The sequence below is a fragment of the Ovis canadensis genome, chromosome X, assembly GCF_042477335.2.
Source record: "Ovis canadensis isolate MfBH-ARS-UI-01 breed Bighorn chromosome X, ARS-UI_OviCan_v2, whole genome shotgun sequence".
In the NCBI taxonomy this organism is placed as follows: domain Eukaryota; kingdom Metazoa; phylum Chordata; class Mammalia; order Artiodactyla; family Bovidae; genus Ovis; species Ovis canadensis.
Genome location: NC_091727.1, coordinates 110410818 through 110433316, shown reverse-complemented (window position 1 = coordinate 110433316; position 22499 = coordinate 110410818). Strand labels below are relative to the sequence as shown.

General features: G+C 38.6%; 1 protein-coding gene across 1 annotated transcript in view; it reads left to right on the top strand.

The window, feature by feature from the left end:
* Positions 1-22499, top strand: part of TENM1 (teneurin transmembrane protein 1) — an 899404-nt gene that overhangs the window by 491861 nt on the left and 385044 nt on the right. The window contains exon 7 of the mRNA XM_070290794.1: positions 7549-7789. Within this exon, the coding sequence (XP_070146895.1) occupies positions 7549-7789 (241 nt within the window). The remainder of the gene's footprint in view (positions 1-7548; positions 7790-22499) is intronic.

The window sequence follows — 22499 nt, the reverse complement described above, 5'->3', positions numbered from 1 at the left end:
TGAGTAATTTAACCAGAATAGCATTAGCCACAGTCCTCTCTTTCTTTCTATTATTTTCTTGGTTGTAAAGTCCTAGTTTGTCTTAATCTTTGTCAGAGCGTTGATTGATTTAACAAACCAGGTACTGTTGGTAGGAATATTGACTGTTATGCCCGAGATTGGCTAATTGCACTGTGTAAAGCCAATACAGTGCATGGCACAGTTGGATTCCTCCAATAATAGAGACAGGGAGAAACGGATTGGAAGAGGGCTGCCTTGTGTATATTTGATTCTTTGTTTCGCTTGTACAACTGATTGGAGAGCAGGAAAGTAAGTTAATGAAACCTAGATTTTCTGGAGGTAGACCAGCACAGCCTTTAAAGATAAGCATCAGCTTATGGAGAGACTGAAGTGTAAATATGAGTTTCAGCACAAATATGTCAAAGGATTGTAGGTGCTTCAGTGTTCACCTTCATTTCTAGTGGTTGTAACAAAGATCAATCTAACTGACAAAAATTAATGGAGCATACTCTCGTACTTGCTGGCTTACTGAGAGGACCATTTAAAGTCCTCAAAGGGATGGACTTTACAATCTCATACATAGCATTGCAGGGCTCAGGAGCATACAGAGGGCAGTAATCCAGCACCAGGTTGAAACCATGTCAACTTGATGATATTATAATTGATTATTGTTAGCTTTCCCCAAGCCTCTGTGACTCTTCTCCCATAGTCATCTGCTGTCATTGTGAATTCTCCTGTTTCTCTCTCCTTCTGCCTCTTTCTCTTGTTCTCTATGTCTCACTCATTCACATGCCCATGTGTGTGCTCAGTTGCTCAGTCATGTCCAACTCTTTGTGACCCATGGACTATAGCCTGCCAGGTCCTCTGCCATGGGATTCTCTGGGCAAGAATACTGGAGTGGGTTGCCATGCCCTCCTCCAGGGGATCTTCCTGACCCAGGGATTGAACTCGCGTCTCTTATGTCTCCTGCATTGGCGGGCAAGTTCTTTACCACTAGCACCACCTGGGAAGCCCTCACATGCCCATACACACACACACACACACACACACACACACACACCCCTATTAAACATTAGCTATGTAATAGACTTTATTTCTATTCTCAATCTAATGGTTTATTTAACTAATGAATTTGCTTTTATTAAAGACTGTTAGTGTATCAATATTAAAGCAGTATTATTTGAGCCAGAAGAATGATAAGGTATACCTGTTTATTCCATTTTCTTCAGAAAACCAATTACATTACCTCCATATTCTTTGAGCCTATAATAATAATTATAAGGTTAAGAACAGAAATGTCTACAGCCAGATATACTTAAGACTGATTTGATGATCACTGAACACTATCAAGTTAATGGATATTAGCCATAACATGCAAATGTATAACTACCTCCTCACTGGTTGTGAAGGCTCCTTGTGACAAGTACTATAAAGTAGTAATATCCATTTAGAATTAGTGTGCTAAGTTGCTTCAGTCATGTCCAACTCTGTGCAACCCTATGGACTGTAGCCTGCAAGGCTCCTCTGTCATTGGAATTCTCCAGGCAAGAGTACTGGAGTCGATTGCCATGCCCTTCTTCAGGGGATCTTCCAAACCCAGGGATTGAACCTATGTCTCTTACATCTCCTGCATTGGTAGGCAAAATTAGTAGGAATAGTTAATATTATTAATAAACCTATCTTCTTTTTTTTTAAAATCTGTTTCTTTATATAACCTCTCTTTCCTAGGACAGAGAACAGCTCAGAAAACCAATCCCAGAAACCAAAGCCTTATAATTGGCCTCAAGAGACTTGACATAAGTAGTTATGGCAATAACCCTTGGTGCCCTGATGTTCTTTGCTCATGTAGATTACTAAGGCCGTCAGAAGCATTAATTAATTTTGCCTCATAAGAGTTCAGAGAGGTGCTTAAATAATAATACAGACTCAATCCTTTATCTAGAATCTTTGGGGTACACTTATTTTACAATTTAGAATTTTTAAGATTTTATAAAGGCAATAGCATAAAGATATACTGTCCATTGTGCAGCCCCTGAATTGGGATGTGGGCCAGCACCACTTAATAAAAACATCAGTATTTCCACAGCTAAAAGTAGGGGAATTTACTAAATGAAATGCAGGGAGACTGTAAATATCATCATATCACTTCTGGTTAGGTTTTCCCACCAAATGAGTTAGGAAAAAAAAAACCTCACATTTTCAGACATTTTTTGGATTCAGAATTGGAGCCAAAGCATCATGATGCTGTCCCCTCTTTAGCCAAAGGGGTAATGAAACAGACTAAAATGAGGAAGTACATACATGTTCTCTGACGTCCTGTGACCTTTCCCTTGAGTTATAGGAAAATATGTGCCCCCCTTTGCAACATATACTTTGGGGCAAAACATATTTGGGGCTGTATTGTCATAGTGTCATTATAGAAAACTGATCAATTAATTAAATACATAGACTTTGCAAAACAAGGCTTGTGTCTATTTTGGTCAAATTGTTCAAGAAAAAAATCTATTTGACTTTACCATATTAATGACAATATTTTTAACACCTGCTGAAAGCTATTTTATCTGTACAGTCAGTTCTGCTGCAATGCTTGTTTTGAAAACATTGGTTCGTCCCCATGTTATTAGTACATTTGAGAACAGTTTGAACGTAAGAGAAATTTCACATTTGCACATGTGCGATTCCATCTGTTAAAAATGCTAGGTGCATGCAGGAGACCACATACAGCAGATAGAGCCATGGGGGAATATACAAAGCACGCACATGCTTACATCTGAAACATCTACCAGCTATCTTAGTTCACCGTGTGTGTTAGAAGCCTTGCCCACCCACATCTGGTGTTAGAACTTCCTGTCTGATTCAGAGAGCCCTCCTTCCACCACTTCACAATAACTCATAAGTTGCGATCCTTCTGACACCCACTTTCACAAGCACCTTTCAGATATTGTGCCCAAACACCATTTTTCCCATAAGACCCTTACCCATACATGATTCTGTCATAGTGCGGTGAATTTTCAAAATGCAGTCTTCACCTTATAACTGAATGGACTGTATGTGTTAATGAAATGAAAGGAGTAAAACACCCTGATGGATATCTTGAGCAGTCCTTGCACAGTGTTTCTGGGAAGATATATTCTAATTTCTGGTGCAAAGTTTCTCTAACACATGATCCAGAAGAAGGTTTATTTGTAGAACAAGAGGGGGAAAAAAGTCTATGCATGACAACTTTCTTCTCCCACTTACCTTTTGGTGACAGACAGCATTGTTTCTGAAGGCTTATACTTTTGTTACTAGCTCTGCCATGCCTAAAATGCCTTGGATACAGAGTTTGGAGGAATCCCACCCCTACCCCTACCCGCCCCCAAGAGATTTTCCTTCCAAGTTGCTTTAGGACCTTAAACCTGAAACTGGCTCCTATCCAAGAATATTATGTGAATTAGACCTTTCTATCTGAAAACTTAATTTACTCTCAGAAAGCTTTGTATGTCTGGATATCCACATTTGCATAATCGCTACTCCCCCCTCTCCCTTGCATTTCTCTTTTAGGCACAGAAATGTATGGTTGCCAGATACATTTGGAAGTGAGTGCATGTGACTCTTAACCCCTTGGAATTGGTGTTCTAGAGCTCCTGACATTGAACCCTAATGTATTTTTTATTAGTGTTTAATGTTGAGAAATCCCATTTCATGGAGCCCAAGGATTAAATTACTTCATTTGGGAGGGAATGAGTGTATTTCCCACATCTTTTTCCTGAGGAGAAAAAAAGAATGAAGCTGAGATGATTTGTATTTCTTAAAGTCTTAAGGTCTGGATATATTCTACTCAATCCAATATCGTGAAATACTTTAAAGATGGTATGAACAACTAGGGAAACCTCAGCATATGCAAAATGTAGGAACAACAGTACACAATCAAATAGGTATATATAAGAACATATGTAAATATAGTCAAAATATATGTTTTCAATACATCTAAGCATATATAATAAAAATGACTATACAAAGCAGTTCTACCTGAGGCAGAAATGACAGAATATGTTATAATAATAGCAGGATTGTACTTTTCAGTGAAGTAGAATTTTTTTTATCATTTTTCATGATGAAAAATGAGTCAGAAAGATTTTGGGGAAATCCAGCACGCAGTAAATCCAGATGATAATGAGCGATCCTTTCTTTCAAGCAATTGTACTGAATAGAAACTTTCTTTGACCAACTGTATTGACAGAGACACCTACTCATTAGGCTAGCAGATCTCACACATGTGGCTTGGAAGTTGTTCTGAACACATGACCCAAAAGTGATTCCTTTTCTTCTTCTAACTGCGGACTCCCACCTTTGGCTTCTCTTCGTTGCATCTTCAAGTTCATGTATTCAGATGACACATCTGTACAGTGCATCACTGCTGCCCTTTTCACATCCTGGAGGACATGATTTTAAGCTCCCTCTTCCAGGTATCATTGTCCTTCCCCATGGTTTTGGGAGAGATTTCACTGAGACTTCCAAGGAGGAAGACTACTGCTCTGTGAACTAAGTAGATATCCAGTGGCTACAACAGAATGAAAGAGCCAAGGGCACATTTGGTTCTGTAGGTGCCGCAGACCAGTGAAACACTCTTCTATCAATAAAAATTTTCAGGGATCTTACTCTGTACTCACTGTGCTCAGTGTTACCGTGGCATTCAAGAAAGGTAGAAGGTGATTTGCTCTAAGAAACCTGTGGCCTAATTGAGGACATAGGACAAAAACATAAGAGTATTAAGAGATTGCTATAACATTGCAAACTCAGAGGCCAAATTTATGATAAAAATATTAAGTGCTAAAGTTAGAGAAGAGACTCATTTATTTTATAGAATAGTATAATGGAAAGAGTTCTAGGCTAGGAATCAACAGACACAGGCAGGCAAATTCATACAAGTTGAATGACTGAACAAATCACTTCACCTCTAAGACTTGGGTTCCTTGGCTGTGAAATGAAGAGGGAATAAGGGAGGGCTGAACTAGATGATTCCAATGGTCAATTCCAGCTCATCTTGTTGTCTCTTTTGGGGGGGAGAGAGGGTGTTCATGGTGTATGGTTTGTAAAATCTTAGTTCCTCAACCAGGGATTGAACCCAGGTATTTAACAGTGAAAGGGCTGAGTCCTAATGAGTGGAATGCAAAGGAATTCTCCAATCTTAAAGTTTTATATTCCTGTTACATTCAATAAAGTCACTGATCTATTATGTCCAAGCACATGTTACATGAATTAAATGTAATTACTAGGTAAAAGGATAATTGTCTGCATTTGACAAATGAGGGGGTAAAGTTCCCAAGTGGTCGAAGAACTCAAACCCCTGAATTCAGTGCCCTTTCCACTATACTGTGCTGCACTTCATTACACCATTCTGCCTTCCTGTGTACACAAAGGAGGTATCATTTATGACAGGAACAGTGCATGCTAAGTCATTTCAGTCGTGTCCAACTCTTAGCGACCCTACGGACTGCGGCCTGCCAGGCTCCTCTGTCCGTGGGATTCTGCAGGCAAGAATGCTGGGGTGGGTTGCCATGCCCTCCTCCAGGGGATCTTACCAACCCAGGGATGGAACTCACATCTCTTATGTATCCTGCACTCTTCACCACTGGTGCCCCCTGGGAAGCCCAGAAGAAGGGAGCTGACATAGACGCAAATAACTGCAGTGCAGGTGGTATGTCATAAGTGAAGAATTCAGAAAATGTGGAGGAATTGTTGTCTCTACATCTTAAGAAAGTGAAGAGAACCTGTATTACAGAGAGCTGCAAGAGAGTGAATGGAGCTTTGGCCAGAGTCAGGTGATGTGGGTTCTAATCTTAGCCATGCCGCTAACTTGCCAAGTGTCCCTGGACAAACAATTCTCTGGGCATCAGTTTTCTCATCTACAAAATTAGAGAATCCCCAGGTGTTTTGGATCCCAGCATTCAATCCTTCATTGAGCCCCAAGGATGGAAAGCAGGCTTCTTGTTAAGGTCATGAGTATGATTCCAGAGGTTTAAAAAAATTAAAGGGATGTTAAGTACTTTTGATTATTTTTTTTAGTGGATATGGGATTTGCACTGGGTCTAGAGTAATGGCGGTGATTTAGAAAATTCGTGAAGCATTTTAGTTCCTTTTAAATATACAAGAGTAGCTGACTTTCTAAAAGAATGCTTCACATAAAATGAATGATCACCACTCCCTAGCCAATATACAATTGGATACAATTCCCTATATACAATTTTGTTTTTCATATAGCAAGTTTATTTAAAGGGAGAGCCACCTGTAGTAGAAAACACTGCCGAAAATCTGTCATGCTTTTAAGGCACTAGTATCGTTTTAAAGTATGAAAATGATGCCAGTGTCTTCACAGTTCAAGTCTGAGGTAGAAGGATTGAAGAAAGTGATTTTTTCCCCCTCTGATCAACCACTGCAAAGTGAGTCTCAGCACAAACCAGCTGAGCCCTTTGCTAGACATGGAAAGCCTCTGGCATTTTTCTGCTTTTCAAGTCTCAGTCATTTGGGAGGTGGGACAAAGCCATGCTGTCTACAAAATTTATCGGCAACATGCTGGTGTTACAAGAAATCGCTTGACATCTATTATGTTTCTCCCGTGAAAGAGATGTGGCTATCAACTACAATAGTGATTTCTTTTCAAAGGGTTTAATTGGGGTATTTCACATGGGCCAAATTCTAACTTACTGTCTATATGTGTGCCTACCAGGAAAATGGCAGAAAAATACCAAACAATAACAATAAAGTCTGAGGACCGCTGTCCCAGGATGCCTCCTCTGCAAACAGGCATAAAAAAATTGTTTCCTTGCTGTCTCAGCTGCAACTAATATCGCTGAGCTTCTAGAAAGGTGTGGCAAAGAGGGGAGAGGTATGGACTGTGTTTTGCATGGCTGTAGAAATATGTCTAACAACCTGAACAAACTCCTTCTAGCCTCCCTTTTATAAGAAGCACTGAGTTGGGGAGAAGGGGAACTGGCCAAGATATTACTCTCCTGCAGTTGAGTTACACACTTGTGAGCTGTTTTTCTGAAGTTTGGTTTTGCTCCCATGCAGGCAGGCTAGCATCCTTTCCTGTGGTAAGCCGGAAGGTAGCCTTATACTTTTAAGTGTCGAGTGATTTTCCTTGCAACAAATTTATGCTTTTCACTGGTATTTTCCAAAGTGAGACTTTTGCAAGTGATGGAAATTGGCTCACTTCTGTTCTGTAACTCAGTGTCTCGTTGATAATTTATTTGTTCAGTAGCAGAAACTCTGACAAATTGTGTGAGGCGGCCTGGTTTACTTTAGAGCTGTTATAGCCCTGATAAATTTACATGTAAATGCGACTGTGAATGTCTTACATTTCAGAAGCTCACTGCACGTGTTTTTGTACATTAGTTAAGTGACATTTTTACAGAGAGACTGAACTTCCAACTCTCCCGCCCACCCCCACCCCATCCCACGGGTTATGTTATTGGGAAATCCTCAGAAGTCTGATGTGCTGTGTTTTCCTGACTGCCCAGTGAGAGACTCAGTCTCTATTTTGTGTTTTTCTTCTCTCCTCTTTAGACATGCAGAGCAGCCCACACAACCAGTTCACCTTCAGACCCCTCCCGCCGCCACCACCGCCTCCGCATGCCTGCACTTGTGCCAGGAAGCCCCCACCAGCGGCTGACTCTCTTCAGAGGAGATCAATGACTACCCGCAGCCAGCCCAGCCCGGCCGCTCCAGCTCCCCCAACCAGTACCCAGGATTCGGTTCATCTGCATAACAGCTGGGTCTTGAATAGCAACATACCATTGGAGACCAGGTACTTGAGCTATGATTGATCCCACTAAAAAACATTAGCACAGGATGATTCCACTGAGGGCAGAAACACATCGTAGACAGCTGCAGAGATACACAAATACATAGATATGCACCCAGATGCCTGAGCAAAAAGGCAGACCCCCTCCACAAGCCTGGAGACACACACAGGCACACCCATCTAGATCCAGGCACACCCATAGACACAGACCAAACAAAGCAGATGCCCCTGTGAAGAGGAAACCATAGATGCATAAACACCCCATAGGCAGACACCCACAAAAGCATATGAAACCAAGCAATTACCTAAATTGTCATTGTATCCTCAAGGATTGTCCCTTGTTTTAAGATCCTGCAATATTACAGGGAAATCCAAGCAAAATTGGAGGAAAAGCAATAGTTTACCTTTTATTTAAGATCTTTTTGACTAAGTTGCCTTCAAACATTTTGAAAATGGATTTGCTCCATCAGAAGTCCATATGTGTAATTTTCAAAACTTGATTCTGCCATTAGAGTGGAATTTGATCTTTTGATCAAAAATTTGCCTCTATGTTTCTGTTGCTTGTTATATTTAAGTTTCCAGATTCCTCCTCAAATCTTTGTCAGGTGATTAAAGTTCTACTCCTCCATAGTTCTAGATGCCTTGATCATAATCGATTTCAGCACTCGATGTGATTAACTGAGAAATTATTCATTATTTCTAGATACTCTGTCTTAAGCCAAAAATTACAACTTTCTATTGTTGTAGGAAAATATTGCCTAATAAGGCATAGTATTCTACTGTCTGTTAAACTCAAGGACTTCCCTTTGTCTTATATGTCTTCTTTAGGTCTACCACCAAAGCTTTTTTAAACACACCTCCATGTAAACACTGGGTATGAGGTGTTACTTGATAAGCAATATCTGGTGTCAACTCTGATCAACTTCTGTCCCAATAATCTGAGAATTGGAATGGAAAGGAGAGGACTAATAAACTCACATTTTAAAATTATTGTTTCTCCTTAGCAGCATATTAACTTAAATGCCAGCCAGAGCATCAGAAATATGCCACCAACAACAACAACCTGAAAACACTATGGCCCACATCCAGGAAACTCTATATCATCCATCACTAACTAGATTAAATATCTTCAAAAAGTGATATTACTGATCTCTTCCAACAGATAATATAGCAATCAGCACCTGTGGGTACTAGTGAGAGGGTTTGTATAGCGTAGCATTTCTTTTTCATTTTTTTTAATTCAAAGGGAGGAAGTAAATTAAGTGAGAAAAGCAGAGAACAATGTTTATCTTCAAGTAGTTTTCACTAATGGTGGTGATTTACTCACTCTTTTAATTCCTTTGCAGGGCTTAGTGATAGCTAAGAAAGCAGTGGGCCCATTTGGTTAACTAGCAGTCTTGATAAGCAAACACACTTCTTTCATCTAAGAAGCCAAATAACAGGAAATCTGGAAGGAGGGTGGGAAATGGGCTCAGGCAAATGGAGAGAGAAACCTATTCTTGTTTGAAATGTACATCTAGGCATGTTTGTACAAACTGCACCCACGGACCTTCTGTATCTATGCAAGGAATGTATTAATTGGTCTCAGTTTCATAAGACGCAGAGAAGAACATAAGTTTTCATGCAAGACTGAGCAGAGAGAGTACCTTTTTTGTGCATTTGAAAATATATTCAGCATCACAAAGATGAATTTTTAAAAATCTAGAAACCCTATCAGCTTGATCAGCTAGGATTTTCCAAATATATCCTTTATAATGTTCATTTCACATGCAGTCAATAGAAGGTAACTCTGTGAGTGCCCTGGTACTTAATTAAGAGCTGTATGACAGCTCTCTGAGCCTCAGCTTCCACATCTGTAAACATGAATATAAAAATGCCCATCTCAACAGATTGTTAGGAAGATCAAGCCAGTGTAACAGAATGTGCATTGTGAAGCATTATAGAATTCAAAGGTAATATTGCCATCCCTATTATGTGTTTACCTGCCTCTCCCTAAATATCTCCAGAATAAGACATTAGCTCATTCCTCAGGCATTCCATTTCATGTCAGACAACTACCGGAAGATTCTTAATGAATACAAATCTCCCACCTCTTAACTCTACCCATTCCTTCCAGACCTAGTTCTGAGATCTCATAAAATAAATAAAACCCCTCTCACATCTAACAGCCCTTCACTGATCCTGAATCTTCTCTACTTAGAGCTAAATGTTTCCCCCATCCCTCCACCTGCTCCTCACATTAACTGATTTCAAATCCTCCATCCTGGCTCTTCCCTTAGAGCATACTTCAGTCTGTCCAGTCTTGAAGTGTCACAGCCAAGGCTGAATGCACGTGTGAATTATTAGGCTCTTTGATTGAAAGGAGCAGTGGTTATTCAAACTGCCTCAAACAATTGAGAATATCTTTTTAAGACTATTGCCAGGAAATACTGGTCAATACACAAGGAAGGGTAAGGCCTAGAGATTTCTGGCACTAATATGACTCAGCAATTCTCTGCAGTGTTGCCACTCTCTGTCTTTTTCTTTGTCCAATAGCTTATTGTCAGCTCAGTATTTCTTTGGTCTACCACATGGTTTCTACTTTCTCATAGCAAAGTCAGGTTTTCATCGCACCACATGACTCCAAGTGTACCTCCCAGCACCTTGCACTTTCTCCCTTCAGTGCCTGGTCCATTGCTACCTGCTAGCCCTAGGTTTAAAAACCTAAGAGAGGGACTTTCCTGGTGGTCCAGTGGCTAAGACTCCAGGCTCTCAATGCAAGGGGCCTGGGGTTCCATCCCTGGTCTGGGAGCTAGATTCCGATATGCTGCAACTGAGATCAAAGATCCCATGTGTCCCAACTAAGACCTGGCACAGCCAAATACATAAATACTTTTAAAAATATATTTAGAAAAACCAAAAAGAGTGCATTTGATTAGCCCGATTCATCCCTTTTGTACCAGGCAGTGTTTATGTTTCTTGGCAAGCCCTGTCCGTTATTCTTTCAGTCAGCAGAGGCTAAGGGGAGAGGAAGATCATGTGATTAAAAAAGCAATAGCCTGGACACCTATGGATATCACTGAGCAGAGGCTGGGAGCAGATCTAATGTATGGCAGATGGAACTCTCAGTAGACAATCAACTTGATTGACTCATTCAGGAATTTGCGTTATAACCAATAATCAGTTGTCTCCCCTGTTCTAAGTAAATATTGGGTTCCATAACATCTTATGGAAAAACCCAATGAACATTTTGGCCAACGCAATATTTCTCTTAATGTTCTTTAAACCAATATCAGCATTTTGGGTGAACACATAACACTACTGATACACACCAAAAACACTATTTAACTCAACTCAAAACTTTTAAACGAGTTCTAAGGCTAAGCCACATTTCATTTATTTTATAATTATTACATAGTTGTTAGGTTTCTTAAATTGTGTGTTTGGAATGGAAAGGATGTAGGTGGAAAATAGGTTTAGAGCTTTGATTTAGCCTAATTGGATTTCATCTTGTTAACCTGTGGAGATGTAGCTGAATTCTAATTCTGCCATAGAAAGTATTTGCACTGTACTGCACTCATTACAGTGTTATTTGTAGGTTTGTTAGATATGCCTTGCTCTTTTTAAAAAAAATTTTATTTTGTATAAGGGCTTCCCAGGTGTCACTAGTTGTAAAGAATCAGACTGCCAGTGCCGGAGACATGGGTTAGTTCCATCCCTGGGTTGCAAAGATGCCCTGGAGGAGGGCACGGCAACCCACTCCAGTATTCTTGCCTGGAGAATCCCAGGGACAGAGGAGAGTGGTGGGCTACAGTCCATGGGGTCACATAGAGTCAGACACGACTGAAGCAACTTAGCACGCACCCGTAGCCAATGAACAATGTTGTGATAGTTTCAGGTGAACAGTGAAGGGACCCAGCCATACATATACCTGTATCCATTCTCCCCTAAACTCCCCTCCCATCCAGGCTGCCACATAACACTGAGCAGAGTTCCATGTGCTAGACAGTAGGTCTTTGTTGGCTATCCATTTCAAATATAGTACTGTGTACATGTCCATCCCAAACTCCCTTACTATCCCTTCCCTCCATCCTTCTCTGGCAACCATAAGTTTGTTCTCTAAGTCTGTGAGTCTCTTTCTGTTTTGTAAGTTCATTTGTTTCATTTCTTCTAAACTTTCACAAATAATTGTGATGTCATACAATATTTTGCCTTCTCTTTCTGACTTATTTCACTCACATGACTATGTAAATCATTAATAAAAATGTTATATAGGACAAGAACAAGGTTAGAACTCAGTTGCATGCCACTGGAAATCTCCCTGCAGGTTGACATTTATCTATCAGGCAGCATTCTACATTTCTCTGTCTTGTTCACAGACATATCATTAAAGACCTTGTCAAATGCCTTGCTGATACCCAGATACAGAGTGCTTACATTTTTACTGATCTGCCAAGCCAGTAATCATAATCAAAAATAGAAATGAAATGAGGTTTGTCTAACATGACTTGTTCTTAAATAATTTATGCTGCCTTCTGATGGTTACTACTTTTTTGAAGTGCTTACAAATCCTTTTTAATAGCCTGTTTTAGGATTTTGCACTCAATCAGCATGATGTCCCTTGTCTAACCTAAGGAGCCCATGTGCTTTGTGTCCCTTTTCAAAACCAAAGCTCATATTAGGGTCTCCAGTCTTCTGACACATGTCACCCACACCACAATCCCAAAACGTTAACAACTATGACTAGGCCATCTAACCACAGGACCTCTCACCACTATGGAATGAAATTTCAATTCATTTAGAACAGTTGAGTGCCTTCTTATGGGCACCTTGCCTATATTAGGCTTCAATTTATGGCTATGATATTGATTACCCTTTTAGGTTGAGTGAAAGTGAAAGTCACTTAGTCGTGTCCAGCTCTCTGTGACCCCATGAACTATACAGTCCATGGAATTCTCCAGGCCAGAATACTGGAATGGGTAGCCTTTCCCTTCTCCAGGGGATCTTACCAACCCAGGGGTCGAACCCAGGTCTCCCGCATTGTAGGTGGATTCTTTACCAGCTGAGCCACCAGGGAAACCCAAGAATACTGGAGTGCATAGCCTATCCCTTCTCCAGTGGATCTTCCCTACTCGGGAATCAAACTGGGATTTCCTGCATTGCAGGTGGATTCTTTACCAGCTGAGCTATGAGAGAAGCCCCCCTTTTAGGTTAGAATTATTCTTTTTCACAAAAAAGATACAATCACTCATTTGATACCATTCCATGAGTTGCATGTAGAGCCTATCCTTGCTCTTCTTGTTCTAAACGCATCTTTTTTAAAGACTGTTCTGTTATCTTTAGCAGGTTTTTTCAACCTTTAGGGTCATTTCAAGTGTGATTCTTTTTGGCATTTTTTAACCACACCTTCTTATATTTATTTATCCTTGATTTTTATCCCTTCTTTTCAGTACCTGTTCTTTAGAAATACTGGTTGGAGAGCACCCAGTAGAGGCACACTGATTTCAATAGCCAGAAGATCTCCCCAGCTCTTCATTCATCTCCCTTTTTTCACTGTCTCCGGGCATGGACACATACCTACTTCACTGTAGAAAACCACTTTCCTAAAGTCTAGGATTTTGCTTTATAGAGTACTTATGAACTTTCAGCTAAAATGTTTGCTTTCTCTAAAAAGTTTCTGTCACCTTCAGTTCACCAATTTTTCTTTTCTAGTCAGTGAAAGAAGCAAGTCTCAATGATATGTCTAGCTGGTTGCTATGGAGCTGAAATCACTCGTGTTTACTACATTCACTCTTAGAATAATTTTGGAGTCATGCTGGAGCATCTATTTCCTCCATCTGGCCAAGTGGCTTATTGTAGACTCCCTAAACTAGTCACCAAAATGAATCTTGCTGAAAGATTTTACCATGATATTCAATATTAGGGAGAACTTGGATTTGATATTAACATAACCACTCCAACTCACAATGACAAATCAGAATTGTGTGGAGGAGTCAGGCCTAGCCAGAAGAATGGATACCAACTATCCTCATTGATTTTTAGCATATTCTGACAGATGGCTGTAGCTTGTTATGTGGCTAACCGCCCTTGCTGGCTTTAGGCCAGTGTGACAACTCAGGGGAGCCAAAGGGTTATTTTTACAAAAGAAGAGCCAGTGCCATTGGTGGAGGAAATGTTGACAAGGAATGGAAAGAGAAAAGAAATCTACATGACCTATGCTTGTTAGCAGACTTACAGAGCTAGTGTCTATCTTGGGGAAATAAGAATCATTTGGAAGAAACATTCATTAATGGTGATGGCCATGATTTAAATATCTATGGGATAGCACTCTTTAAATATTAACCCATAAATGTAAGGTTTCTAGTGGTAGTTAACTTTCTTTTTTTTTATAGTACTATCAAAATCTACCTAACATTTAGAAGTAGTTTCCCCCCCCCACCCCCCCATTAGGACATTCGCTCTGGAAAAATAGATTCAGAGACCTTTTTTTCCCTTTAATAATGACTAGAGAAAAAAAATAGCTCAGAATGTACATATTCAGTGCTTAGATCCAACAATATTGCGTGCTTTAATCCTTTAACAGCACTGGGGTTAGCAAAATCTATCTTCAGCCACAGATTTAAAGATTCTTTTTAAGACAGGAAAAGACTTCGTGGAACTAATCTATGACCTATAAATCCTGTTTATTACAGATGAACAGGAGTCAACCAAGCTTTTCAGCCTACACCAAATGATGGATGTGGAAGATGCTAAATTTACATGAAGGAAAACTCTGTAGCCGTTAAAATATATTTTACATATTGAGAATAAAAATATATCTATAGCAGTCCATTGTGCTTGGGCAGTGAAGAGCAGTATTTTGGAGATTATTGTGATACAGTCTCTAGTCACTTTGGTGGTGGTATTACTTTTAAAAATGCTTTTGAATTGACTATTTAGGTTTCAATTCAAAGTTAAAACCACAGGCACACATGTGTTTCATTTTATAAAGGAAATTTCACCATAGGTGAGATGAAACCTGGTTTTAATATGGAGAAGATTTATTTAGTAATCCAAATGTGAACATAAACAGATGTTTTTAGGGAATTTAGACATAATGAACTGATTGGAGAAATACATAACTATAGCAAACAAAAAATACATTTTAGAGGCATCTCTGTACTAACCTTTCTGCCCTCCCTCATCATTCATATATACTTCCCTATCCTGGGTTATATATTTAAAACAGAAATGTCTGGTTTTGATCCAGAAAGGAGCTAGTTCTTAACAACTCATTGATTACAGTTACTTATCCAGTTAATCATAATACATAATAATTATTTTCATTACCTTGTCAAGCTAATAGATACTTGTCCCTTATATTTTACTAAAACTATGAAATATATTTGAGGTAGCAAAAAAATTATTTTCCTGTCAAATGTTCTCCTTATTTTCTACATAGAGGTGCATATATGTGTGTGTGTGTGTGTGTGTGTGTGTGTGTGTGTGTATCAAAGACATTCTACTAAACATCTCCCTTTGGGAAAATCCAGCTGCTTCTTTATCAATTCCACAAGACAAAAAGTTTGTAGCTTTAAAAGAAAAAGATAAGATCAGGTTAAGTCCTGAGGTCTTTGAAATATCTCAGCAAGAATGGTGAAAATGTAGTACTGAGGATTCCATTTAAAGAGGAAAGCTCAAAAAGAATTGCCCCCTTTGGCAAACAAATAAGCAAATAAACAATAACATCTGCTTTGCCGTTCTGTTAATTTTTTGGTGTGATATCTGAGGGTATAAGAATGTGTACTATGTGAATATTTTAAATGCAAATCAGTTCATTGTAAACACTATAATGAATTAATTCTAACATAGATAAGTTTTAAGAAGTTTTGACAAATATTTATTGAGTGTCTACCATGTACCATCCACTATTCTAGTTGCTGGGGCTACACCAAATAAAAATTCAGACAAAATCTCTGTCTTCATGAAGCTGACATTCTAGTGAGGGAGAGAGCCTTTACCCTAAAATGTTAATTATATTGAAGCTACTAATATTGTAGAAATTGTGGCTTGGCTAGATGTAGTATGGGGGATGGGGGACAGGGGACCAAGATACCTTTTAAAAGTCTTCTTTTATTTGTCTTCACTTGCCTATAACAACTTTCATAGAATTTCCCCTTATCTGTGGTCTCATAACACCCTGTTCGTTTGTCTATGGAGATCTTACTCCATTGTACATTTGCACTGGAGATACTTTATTTACTTGTCTTTATTCCCTGTTGCATCTCGAGTAAAGGACTGTGCCTTTTTTTTCACTTTGACTCCTTCGTTCTTGGTTTATATAGTTCAACAAAATTTTTGTATGGTATATGGACAGACTGATAGAGCAACTGAGCAAGAAACTCCAGATGGAGTAGGTTTCTGAAATCAGAAACAGTAGTTTGTAGAAGCCAACAGTGAGTTTTATTTTGGAAACGTGTATGCAGGACATCCAGTTTGAGATGTCCAGTATCTAATAAGTAGTTGCAAATATGGATCTGTGTTCCAGAAAAGGAAGAAAAACGGAAAGTGTTTTTCTCCTACCACTTACCGAATGCTTATACTCTATGCCAATTATTGTGCCAAGCCATCATCACATTAATTCCAACTTAAGGTTTTTAAAACTGGGGTTTGTAGAAGTTGAACAATGTACCACAAGGTCACCAGTTAGTAATGAATGTAATGAATCTAGTTCATGATAGACATGGATAATTAAGAATTTCATCAGTCAATGTATTAATAATAATTGAATTTCCATGAATGATGGAGGAAATACTATAAAACCTATAGGAGTGTTTAATATAAGATGATGACAGTAAACCAAACCCATGGAAACACACTTTAAGAGTCCACAAAGGAGAGAAAGCCAGCACTGGTGTTTGAGGAGTAATCATAAAATGGAACAGAACAGAGAGAAGAAAATTTCAAGGAGATAGTGATCATGATTTCCAAGTGCCTCAGAGGAATTAAATAGGATGTGGATGAGAAAACACCATTGATTCTGTCCATTACAGGCTTCTTGATTTTTAAGCAGCTAATTTCAGTACAGTGACAAGATTGAAGCAAGACTGCAATAGGTTTTAAGAACTTGGAAGAGGTAAGAAAAGAGAAATAGAAGGTAGAGTACTGTTTTGAAATGGAATAGTAGATTGAGAAGAAGCTGAATCTGGGCAAAGCATTCATATACATTGGAAGGAGGAAAAAGAAAATGGGAGGAACTACATTTAATAAGTAGGTACACAATAGTCACCAAGATGGTGATGTGACTGACAGAAAGAAACCTACAGATCAAGTTAGAGATTAAGTTTCCTTAATGGTAAAGAATATGGAAACTTGCAGAGATGCTCACATAATGCTGAAGAAAATTGCATGATCCTACAATGGTACAGGCTTCCGGGGTTACCAAGTCTCATACAACTGGGAATGACACTGCCCTTGGGGAACAATTCATCCTTTAGGTCTGAGAAGTTTGTCTTTGCTAATCTCATACTGGAAGGACGTATTATATCAATACCACACTTATTTAAAGTTGACTCTTAAATATAAGTCATATTTCCAAGGGCAAGCAGATATTATTGGCCATTCCAAGATTATAATTTAAACTTCTGGTCTCCATCTGGCACACACAAAACAGTAGGCAGCCCCTGTTGTTGATGAAGATATTCAATAGTGACATGTGTGCATAGGGCTTCGCTGATAACATAAATGCTAACTTATGACTATTTCCTACTGAACTAGCAAAATATCAAGTACAATATAAAAACACAGATATCATTGATTCATTCCTTTTGTGGCATTATATAAGCCTCCTAAGTAAACTGCTTTTCTTTACAAATAAAATCTTTGCAATCTGCTATTTCCCCACCATTCAACCTTTCAACTAAATACTTGGGTTGGTTTTGGTCTATCTTGAAAGTCAGATCTTTCAAACTTGTCAGTTACCATACTGAATAGTGTTATTAACTTAGATACTTTTATAACACTATGGCTAGTTGCTTTTTATTAGATATGCTTATAGCTAAATACTTTTCCTTATTTGTAATATTCAAAAGATTCAGATTTTAGATAACATATTGTATATATGTGCATGTGTGTATACATGTAGGCATATGTATATATATATAATTATGTTTGATTTTCTATTATCCAAAGTCCTTTCATTCATTATCTCATTTTAAACTCTAAACAACCCTAGGAGTTGTACAATAGAAATAATGTCCAGTTTAAAGATAATGAAACTGGGTCTTGGGAAATTTTACTAATATTTCCTTTTGGCAGTTTATTATAAGATTTGGAGTTAGAATGCAAGTCTCCATGCAACCAATCTGATACTCTTTGCACTATAACAACTTATCTCTGGAATATAAAGAACCTCAAGTCATTTCTTTTTGTCTTTTGGTGAATATTTATAGTTCAGTTAAATTTCCCTGCCTGGAGACATAATCTCGGTTTTATTCTATTTATATTAAAATCTTGATGAGCCTAAAAACCCAGAAAACTGAGGGTTCTGGTTAATTGGATTTGGTAGTAGAACTTTTGAAAAATTACCAGTCTTATTCAAAATTATTCTTTTTTTTTTACTTTTATTTATTTTTTTTTAATTTTTTTTAAATTTATTTTTAATTTTAAAATCTTTAATTCTTAAGGATCATAATTTAATCTCTTATAAATGAAAATCTTACAGTAAGTGAGGGTTATCATTGTGAACATAATTTTTTTTTATTGTATAGTACTCTAGATGTAAAAGATATTGTAGACAGAGGCAAATGTCTTTGGATATACTTTGAAAATTTTGGATGGCCTCTTGTGACTAGTTGAAAAAGCACTGAATTTAGAGTTGGAAATCATGAGTACAAGTCCAGTTCTGCAACAAAATGGATGTATGACCTTGTTAATGTCTCTTTCTTCTCCCAACCTCATTTTACTCAGCAATCAGTTGAGAGAATAAAGTTAAATGATATTTGAAGCTGTTTCTGGCTTTATTAACTCTGTTGTTCTATGGTTTGCCTTCTTGTCATCTGCTCCTTTACTGAAAGAATGCTATTCTATTAAGATTTCCAATTAGTTAGATTCTAATTAATTGCATTGTAGATGAAGTCCCCCCAAAAGTCCAATAAATTAGTTGAGAAATCATGATTCCTTCCAGGATTTCCATTAGCCAAGAGGAAATGAGTAAAATACTATATATCCCTGTGTGTCAGAGGGTACCAGTAATGGCAGGCAAGTATAGTCAGGAAGGCATTCTTAGGCCAGTGCAAGACTAGTATATGTTTCTGTTTTGTCTGATATACAATAGGTGTTCAGTAAAAGTTGGTTGGATAAATGAATTTAAGAACAAATTCCTTCCTAGAGACAGATTCAACACTTAACACCTATGCAGAAGTTTATCTTGCCTTGGGTCATGTTGTAAAGCTGCAGTAGTTGCAATATTTTCTTTCATATTGTCATTTTCTAATTGTGAAATAAACATAACTTCATTTTGAGTTTCTTGTTCAAAGGTAAAAACACAAATCTGTTTTGGGTTTAAGTTCCAACCAGCACTTCTATATCGCATCCTGTAAATTCATGGTTTTTTTCTGAGTATTGACAATGATGCAGAGAAAATATGCTCAAGTTTAATAATATATTTGCCAAATGAAAATGTATATTTAGAGGTCAAAGAAGTACGTGAAATCATTATACTCTTGAAGTTAGTTTCACCTTGTTTATCTTTCTGTGTTGTCCCTGAATAATTAAAGTGAACCAATGAGTTTCTCGTTTGCATTCTTTAATCCACTCAGCAGGGAACCAAGGAGAGAGTATTTCTGTGGAAGGAAGACCTGATTTCCAAAAAGTCTCTTATGCTTAAACGGGAATATAATCACTGAGTTTAGAGCATGGCACAAAGCTGAGTTTGATTGTTTCTGAGGTGGTATAACCTGAGGGGAGTTAATGTTTCAGTGGCTGTGATTATTATATATTGTGCATGTTTTAATCAGTAGTTCAGGTTTTGGATTTATGCCTCACGACAGGTTCATGAGGGGTACAATTTGAAAAGCAATTTTAAAAATGGAAAGTGGAAAATGCTTTCTATTCTCCAGCTTTTATAAAGATTTTCTTGTTTGGTCAGCAGGGTAAATGTTGGAGGTAATTTTGAGTGAGTACTGTATGTTCTCTGGCCCTACAGTTCAGGATATTTGTTTGGATACTACAACAATCCCAGGTGCAAACAGTCTCAAGGGAGAAACAGCTGTGAGGTTGGGGAGGAAGATTAGATCATGAGTTCTGGCAAGAAAATCTTTCTCTGCAATTCTTTAAAGAATGACAGATTCCCTCCCACAGGGACACTGAATACTTCAAAACTGCATGTTCCAATTGAAGAAATAGTTTTTGACCAACATTTCTCAACCTTGGCCCTGTTGATATTTCAGCCTGGATGATTCATTACTGTGGGGGCTGTCCTGTGCATTAGAGGCTGTATAGGAGCATCCCTGACCTCTACCCCTCACCAGATGCCAGGAGTGCCCTCTCCTCAGTCGTGACAACCAAAAATGTCCCCAGACATTACCAAATGTCCACTTTGGGCCCGTTTGTCCCCAGCTGAGAAACACTCTGTTTGATTAACGGTGAGACAAAATCCATTGTTTCCTTACATGCTCCCTTTACCCACCCCTCTTCAGACTCTTGCAATTTCTTTTTTTCCCCTCCTACCTTCCCCTTTCCTATACCTTTCTTCTTAAGCTTTCATTGGAGGGTTTAATTTACATAATTCTCCAGTCGATAACATAATTGGGGTTGGAAACCACTGTTTTAGATTGAATGTTTGTATCACCCCCAAATTCACATGTAAAACATAATGCCCAAGGGGTGAAGGTATTTATTAATGGGATTAGTGCTCTTAGAGAAATCAGAATGCTCCCTACCCCCTTCTGCCATGTGAGGACATAGTCAGAAGTTGGCAGTCTACAACCCAGAAGAGAGCCTTCACGGAATCCTGCCATGCTGGTACCCTGATTGTGGATGTCCAGCTTCTACAACTGTGAGAAACATATTTCTGTTGTTTATAAGCTACCCAGTCTGTGGTATTTTGTTATAGTAGCCCAGATGGACTAAAACAACCACTAAACTAAATCTATTTAGTGTATCAATGCTGACTAATAGCTAGACAGCCTATAGCAATAGAGGCCAGAGTGACCCCCGAAACAACTAACAAATGATCGCATACTTTTGCATAGATAGCTACCCATCATCTACTTTTCTATAAAATTTCCTTCCTTATTCTATTCCTTTATATTCCCTTGCACTCTTCATCCTTCCTATATTCACTCTCTATTCTGTCTTTCCTTTCTTTGTATCTACACTATTCTTGGGCATTTCTCAGCTCTTCTGATATTCTTCTTTCTAAAAGACTTACATAAGGGCACAGGAGCCTGAAAACAAAATGGCACATTTGGGAAACTGTATATGACATAGGAGGGCCAGAGCTTAGGGAGCATGGGAGACAATAGCAGTGGTGAGGCAGAGGGTCTACAGAGGCCAAATCATGAAGGATCTTATACAAGGAATAGAAATAATAGAGCTTCATTTCAAAAACCGGAAAAAACACAGGAAATCAGAAACAAAAGGGTATCTACAAATTCTCTCACCCTAAGATAGCAACTATTTAGATTTCCTTACATTTTCTTTGGCGCTAGACCTCTGCACAATAGGAATTTGAATTTGGAATTGTTGCTTTTTTGCGTGTTCTAGTTGTACTGTATATATGTATATGTATGTATACATGAATTCTGGGTTTTGTTTCCCAACATGGAAAATCACTTATTGCCTTAGAAATTATCTGGTTAATGTGAACAGAACTGCTTTAAAAAACCAAATCCAGTAAAAAAGGAGTTTTTGAAAAATTATACAGGATAGTCTCATAGGGAAAGGACAGTGAGTGCAACAAGGCCTAATGAGAGATGGAGCTATTCTCGTTGTTCTGTTTTTTTTTCTGGGGTCTCTGTTTCTCCCTGTACGCACGCTCTATTCTCAGATTTCATTCTTGATGGGATATTTTTGTATCTGTTTCCCTATTCAGTTCAATTCAGTTCAGTTGCTCAGTCATGTCCGACTGTTTGTGACACCATGAACCGCAGCAGGCCAGGCCTCCCTGTCCATCACCAACTCCCAGAGTCTACCCAAACCCATGTTCATTGAATCGGTGATGGCATCCAACCATCTCATCCTCTGTCCTCCCCTTCTCCTCTTGCCTTCAATCTTTCCCAGCATCAGGGTCTTTTCCAGTGAGTCAGCTCTTCACATCAGGTGGCCAAAGTATTGGAGTTTCAGTTTCAACATCAGCCCTTCTGATGAACACCCGGGACTGATCTCCTTTAGGATGGACTGGTTGGATCTCCTTGCAGTCCAAGGGACTCTCAAGAGTCTTCTCCAACACTGCACTTCAAAAGCATCAATTCTTTGGTGCTCAGCTTTCTTTATAATCCAACTCTCACATCCATACGTGACTACTAGACAAACTATAGCCTTGACTAGATGGACCTTTGTTGACAAAGTAATGTCTCTGCTTTTGAATATGCTGTCTAAGTTGGTCATAACTTTCCTTCCAAGGAGTAAGTGTCTTTTTATTTCATGGCTGCTATCACCATCTGCAGTGATTTTGGAGCCCAGAAAAATAAAGTCAGCCACTGTTCCCACTGTTTCCCCATCTTTTTGCCATGAAGTGATGGGACCGGATGCC